At 45.5% G+C, this 7272-nt stretch overlaps 1 protein-coding gene across 2 annotated transcripts in view; it reads right to left on the reverse strand.

The window, feature by feature from the left end:
- The window catches only part of PTPN14 (protein tyrosine phosphatase non-receptor type 14), a 109574-nt gene extending 102659 nt beyond the window's left edge, over positions 1-6915 (reverse strand). For both annotated transcript variants that reach the window (XM_027074446.2, XM_027074448.2), the window contains exon 1: positions 6742-6915. In XM_027074446.2, the coding sequence (XP_026930247.1) occupies positions 6742-6915 (174 nt within the window). The remainder of the gene's footprint in view (positions 1-6741) is intronic.
- Between the last annotated feature and the right edge of the window lie 357 nt (positions 6916-7272).

Below are 7272 nucleotides of genomic sequence, written 5' to 3' on the forward strand. Positions count from 1 at the left end.
TTACGTTGTTACCAATGCCCAAAAGATTAGCATAAAATCAGACCATAGATATATCCTTAATGTAAGTTCACTTAAGCTAGTCAAGATTCAGTATCTTTATAAACTCTAGCTGTTATGAGAATAGCAAAATGTGGGACATTCCTAATGTGGCCCACAGCTTGGCATAAATCACCTTTGAGTTCAAACGAAAATATAAATTTGCAAAAGAACAAGGGGATAAATCTGAGGACAATCACCCACCCTATGAAATGATCAGGGATTCTTTTTTAGGCTCCTTTAAAAACCAGAGCTGTCAGTCTAGTCTTAAGGGAGGTCCAAGAGTTATCGAATTCAGCATTCTCAAGAATAGATTCTCTGTCTTGAATAGAGTTTAACTATGAAGGTACCTTTGCGAAATTACTCATTCTTCCTCCATTTATGGTTCTCTAATTAAAAGCAGAGTCAGGAGTATCCCTCAAGAAAATAATTCTAGCAGATTTCTACATTTTATTAGAATCCCTTATATTCCAATAAAATTCTTGATAGTCATTATTACTATTAACATGGCCTCCTTGCCGCGCCTAGCACTGTTTAGTAGAAATATAACGTAAGCCACATCTTCAACTTTAAATTTTCTAACAGCTACATTTAAAAAGCACAGAGAAATAAAATTAATTTTAAATTTCATTTAAAATAGTGTATTCAAAACAGTAGGCTTCCAACATGTAACTAATATAAAAATGATGAGATAGTTTAACTTTTTTTTCATACTAGATCTTCAAAATCCGATGTGTATTTTCATACTTACCGCACATCTCAGTTCAAACTAGCCACACTTCAAGTATTCGATGGACACATGTGGCCAGTGGCTATCCTAGTGGACTATACAATCTTAATAACTATTCAAGGAACTGAAAGAGTTTTGGCTCAATGTATGATCACGGCTTCTAATAATTCAAGCCATCTAAAAATGAAACCAACAGATTTATAAAAGGGTCAGAGCCCCATCTTTGGAAGGGTTGTGTCACAGTCCAGAGAGCCCATGTGATGTGTCACAGAGAAGACTGCCATATTGAGTGCCTCCAAGTGCCAGGCTCTGTAATACTAACAACTAACAAAACTAACTCTTTTAACCCTTCCAACAACTCATGGAGGTTGCTACTTTACCATCTCCATTTACAGATGAGGAAACTGAGGCACAGAGCAGTTCCGTAACTATCCAGGATTACACTGGTGGTAAGCGGCAGAGGCAGGACTCAAAGTCAGGCAGTTCTCACAGCCATGAAACCTGCTGCTTCTCTGTGCAATTATTTTTAAAATGTGAGAATCAGTCATAAGACACATTATGTTAACTACTCCTATCTTACCCCAGGTCAGTGATTCTCAAACTGTATTGGAAGGTAGGAAGGCCACAAGGAGCCGGGGTTCCAGATAACCATCCCCTCTGCAAACATAACAGGTCTATTTTTTCCACTTAAGTTCCACCTAACATCTCATTTGGAGAAATGGGTGACATCCATTAATCCAAACGTGTTTTAACTATATTCTGAGCCTTGTCATCTTATGTCTTTCCCTTAATAAAAGTTCCTTGCCAGAAATTCATACCCAATTTTTTTTCTGAACTTAAAATAATTAAAAAAAAAATTTTTCCTAAGGAGTTCATTTTATTTCCCGTAGCCAGGTTATTAAGTTCACCCAGCTAGCATCTCTGTCCTTCTTGTCACCCCAATCCTCATTCTCTTTCTGCTATTTGGTTCTTTTCCGAAAATGCAAGGTGTTCATGTCAGTCACACTCTGCCTTGAAGTCCCTAGATGTCTCCCCATCTCACGGCAGCATTTTATTCTCCAAACAATTCAAAGAGGATTTTACAGAAGGCTAAAATAATTGTGAAACACTGAGTTCGACACCTTTAAAAAAAAATAGCATTTATGCAGGTGTTTCCCAAAGCATTTTACTACACTCCTTTTCTGCCACTACACATGCCCAGGAATTCGAACAGTGGGGGCAGCCTGCCTGGGGTTGAGGACAAGCCCAGTCATGGCCAGAAGGTCATCCTGTGCTGTGATGGCCCCGTCTGTAACATGGAGACGGCCAGAGAAGCCACCGCACAGAGTTGAAATGAGAATCAGATGAACTGATATGGGGAGGGCACTCAGCACAGTATGTGACATTAAAAGTTGGAGATTTATTTTAATTATTCTTGTGACACATTTTAGACACAATGTCCTACAGGAGCCAGTTAAAACTCCCTGGCTGGATACATCAAACCCTTCAGAAGCAGTCTCCTGCCTGCCTTTCTACACTCCTACCCTCCCTGCCATGACCTCTCCACCCACCCCTCCACACACACACACACACACACACACACAGATCAGTGCAAAATGAACTCTGCCCTTCCCTGAAAATTCCACGTGCTTTCCTGTTTCTGTACCTCAGCACGGACTGTTCCCTTGGCTTTGTTTCTTGTTTGTCCTATTCTCTAAGCTCTAGGGTTTCTGGGATCGGGGACCCTCTCATGTTCAGCTTCCCTTGGGGCTTGATTGTATTTGCTGACCCTACGAACCAGGTCTGGGTCCTCTAAATGCCATTTGAAATGGCAGCACATCGATACATTCAAAACCAGATGTGAGCCTCATAAAGTCTACCATATGGATACATGTCATCATACATTTGTCAAAACCCACACAATGAACACCACCATGAGTGAACCCTAATGTAAACGATGGATCAGGGTGATGATGATGTGTTAATGTGGGCTCATCGCCTGAAACACATGTTCCACTCTGGCGTGGGGGAGGGGATAAGAGTGGGGGGAGGGGTGAAGGAGGTATGTTCCACTGCGTTCCACTCGGTTTTGCCATGGAGCTAAAACAGCTTTAAAAAATAAAATCCATTTTTAAAATGACTAAATGAAGTGGCAAAACACAAATTATAATTAATGTAGATCAAGAATTAAACCAAAGTTAATTTTCTTTTCCTAAGATAAAGCTCTTAAAATGTCTAGGATACATCTACAGAACACTTCTAAATTTTTGTTTTTAATGTTCAATTATTCTTTTTTAAATTTTTTTTAATGTTTATTTTTGAGAGAGAGACAAGTGCAAGCAGGGGAGGGTGAGAGACGGAGGGAGACACAGAATTCAAAGCAGGCTCCAGGCTCTAAGCTGTCAGCACAAGAGCCCAATGTGGGGCTTGAACCCACAAACCATAAGATCATGATCTGAGCACAAGTCAGACGCTTAACTGACTGAGTCACCCAGGCCTCCCAATGTTTATTCTTGAGAGATAGAGAAAGACAAAGTACAAGCAGGAGAGCGGCAGAGAGAGAGGGAGACACAGAATCTGAAGAAGCTCCAGGGTCTGAGCTGTCAGCACAGAGCCCGACGTGGGGCTCGAACCCACAGACTGTGAGATCATGACCTGAGCCAAGGTTGGACACTTAACTGACTGAACCACCCAGGCACCCCAACTACAGAATCCTTCTAACAGCAAAGCCAAATACCCACCAGATCTGAGTTCCAAGCCTTAATAAAGACTCAACATTCTGTTGTATTTTAGATAGATTTCCACTTTCTCCTCTCAAGCTCCATCAACTCTACTTGGAAAATGACCCAAATACAAAAAGAAAGTCAAGCGAGTAGAGCAGACCCCGCGTCCATCCCCTCCTCCTCCTGCTTCTGGGGAAAGAATGCACTCCTCCTCCAGGTGTGTGTGTGCAAATGAAGAACAAAGTAGGAGGTTGCGTGATCTCATCCTCTCGTTTGAAAGTAGCTATAGCATTGTTTCACAAAAGGCCATACCTTCCATGTCATCTGTCACAGAACAAAAGCATACAATCAAAAAAAAAAAAAAAAAGAAAGTGATTTGCTCTAATGTGAATGCACCCATTTAGAGCATGTCAAAATAAAGCCAGCATTAAATGTCAACCCCACCTTCACATTAGAAGATCAATCACACTGCAACAGACACGTGACAGCAGAATCCAGACTTCACTGCTTTGTCTTTTGTGACAACACAGTTGTGGGCTAATCTGGGTCTGACCTTTGCCCTCTCACTGAGAGAAGCAATACTCTGCTGAGAGTAATTATTACCGTCCACATCTCCAGACCCGCCTCCGCATGCACCTTAGACTCTGCCTGGGGATTCACAGAGATGCCTTCTTGGCCCCCAAGAATGGCACCTGCTTTTGCATCCTTGGATCTTCAAGACTCCAGTTCCCCTGGCCCTGGATGGCCTTGCTTTCTTTGCCACCTGCTGAAGTCCTGTGCATCCTTCAAGTCCCCGTTCAGAGAGTGACGGCTCTGTTCATCCTTCACTGAAACTTCCTCTCCCCTCCCGGGGCCGCAGTGGTCAGCAGCACAGACTGTGTACTGCACAAGTCTAAGAAGAGCTACTGCCTTTCCGGCCTGCACCTGCATTGCATTTTAGCATGGATTGCATTTAATCTTGTATTGTTGTTTTTTTTAAGTTTATTCATTTATTGAGAGAGAGAAAGAGAGAGAGTGGGGAGGGGCAGAGAGAGAAAGAGAATCCCGAGCAGGCTCCACACGGTCAGCGCAGAGCCTGATGAGGGGTTCAAACTCATGAACCCGTGAGATCATGACCTGAGCCAAGACCGAGAGTCGGGTGCTTAACCGACTGAGCCACCCAGGCACCCCTAGGTCGCATTCAGCGTTAACTGCTTATTTAAATGCTGGATTCCCCTACTCACCCGTGCATATCTTGAAGACAAAATTACACCTTATTTATCTTCCCTCATCAAGTCCTAACACAGTGCCTGGCACATTGCAGTTGCTCAAGATTTTCTTCAATGAAAAATTTTTAAGACTCTCAAATTGGGACGGTTGTCAATACTAGATGCAGCACTATGCATTTTCCATACTGTATCTCTTTTAATATTTACAACAGTCCCATAAGATAAGTAAGGTTATCATTATTTCCACTTTATTGGTGAGAAAACCGATGCCCAGAGAAGCACGGTAACTTTTCCAAGGACACCTAACAAATGACACAACTATAACTTGAACCCAAGTCCAGGAGGCCAAAGACCGAGCCTATAACTCCTTCAGCACGTGCTCTACTGTCTCCCGATGTATGCAAAGAATAGTTACTCCCCCGTGAGTTACAGAGAATATTCAAAAGTGGAACCAGTGCATATCTTTCGTAAACGATCTAGAACGAACATTTTCACAAGAAATTTAGACCAGTCTTCTAACCAACCAACCTCCAGTATTAAGGTTTTTCCTTTATGCCCATGCACACGCGTATTTTTAAATATGTATACCCCAATGTGCTACTCATAAGCCAAAAGGAACCAGCTCTCAACGGGCAAAGGCAGCACCTTTTCCATGTTTATTTTGCTGGGTCAGCTACCAAGCCACATGTAGCTGTGCGACAGGAAAGTCTCCCTATACAGGAAAAGAAACTTCAAAGGAAGCTCTGATCACAGAAACTGAAGTATCAACACGAAGACCGGCAGGAGACAGAAGGACTCAGGTGAAACTGTCCCCAAGAATACAACAGTTGGCCTGTGGAGGATGCCAAGGGGAGAAGAACTTCCCCGACCCCAATTCCTTTGTGCATGTGGAAGAAGGTGGGTCATGAGGGGTGTGGAAGACATCAAACACCATCACCTCCAGAAGGCACCACCTCCCAAACCAGCACCCTGAGGTAATGGGCAATGTGGTCACAGGGCCCAGGACAACCACAGAGCTTTTTCTGCTCCTCAAATCTCAGGGGCTTGCAGTCCCTTCTGTGCTGGCAACCACTGAATTATACCACCTGACCCACTGGCCACTCTGCCCCGGGGCTCTCAGGACGCATATGCGTGTGCAGGGTTCTCACCAAAGAATTAAGACTGGAAGACTAAGGGCTTGCTTCTTACAAAGGACATGCTGCCCCAGGAGAGTTCCTTTTAAAGAGTGATAACATGACTGCCTTCATGGTCAACCCTGGCTTTGTTTAAGCCCAAAGAGGTCTAGGAATGCCTGTCGGTTGGGTGTCCAACTTCGGTTCAGGTCATGATCTCACCGTTTGGGAGTTCGAGCCCCATGTCGGGCGCTGTGCTGACAGCTCAGAGCCTAGCCTGGAGTCTGCTTGGGATTCTGTGTCTCCCTCTTCCTCTACCCTCCCCTGCTCGCGTTCTGTCTCTCTCTCTCTCAAAAATAAATAAACATTAAAAGAAAAAATTTTTTAATAAATAAAAAAACTTAAAACGCTCACAGACAGCAGAAAGAAAACGAGGGTCATGAGGAATCCTGAAAGAAACAAAACGCCCATTTTATATGCGCCCACAAAAAGCCTCGCTGGTCATGCTCGCTTTAAATACTTTTTCATTTTTTTCCCCCTCTTTGAAGAGGAAAATATAGAAACAAACAAACAAAAACTAAAAGCAGCTGCATCCATCCCCTCTGTGGGCGTTTTCTCCTAGATGTTCAGCTGGAATGCCAACCCGCTCCACGGCTGTAAAGAGAGACAATGACTTTGGACGTGACACGGCCACGCCCCCCCCCCCCCCCGGGTCCAACCTCCTCATAGAAGGTAACAAAAGGGAAGCCGCCACCCCAGGCGGGGTCCTGCTTGTCACGGCATTGGAGCAGGCCTCCTGATCCACTGACGCTGTGAGATCAAGCCTATGCCAAGGACAACAGGATCCTCTTAAACAGGAGGCTGGGACTGCAAAGCACGGCAGGTGCCAAGAGACAGGTGGCCAGTCCCTTGAGTGAGTTCTGGCTCAGATGCCCGCCCACACCCGCTGTTACCTCTCGCAACTCTAGCCTCTGGGCCACGGCCTCCAGGCACTCCTGCCCAGTGCTCTCCACCGACAGCGTGCACTCGATCACATTGCTGTCCAGCAGGCGGATCCGTGTGACAAAGCAGTTCTTGCTCAGGACGTTGTAGCGCCGTGTCCGACGGAGCTTCAGGCCGAAAGGCATGGCTGCGTGGCCCTCGGACGCCGCCTTCCTATCCCGGCGCCCACGCCCTTGAGATGGCCTTAGCAGCTTCGTGTCTGGGTGATGACACTACCGCACGTGCTCCTCCAGACGCCGAGAAAGGTGTCCATGCCCGGTGCGGCGCTCCGAAGGATCGCTGCGAACAGAGAAGCAAAGCAGCAAGGTCATTGGCTGCAAGGGAGGCTGCGGATGCCGCGGCGTACGATCCGCACACGCGAGCACACGCCCCCGGCCGGCCGGCCGTCCACGTTCGAGAACCAGCAAGCTCTGCAGCCCTCAAGCCTCTTGGTGGAGCCCATGAGCTCTACCTGATCTTTCAAGAGGGAGCTGATGAAATCC

The sequence above is a fragment of the Acinonyx jubatus genome, chromosome E4 (genome assembly GCF_027475565.1).
Source record: "Acinonyx jubatus isolate Ajub_Pintada_27869175 chromosome E4, VMU_Ajub_asm_v1.0, whole genome shotgun sequence".
Lineage (NCBI taxonomy): Eukaryota > Metazoa > Chordata > Mammalia > Carnivora > Felidae > Acinonyx > Acinonyx jubatus.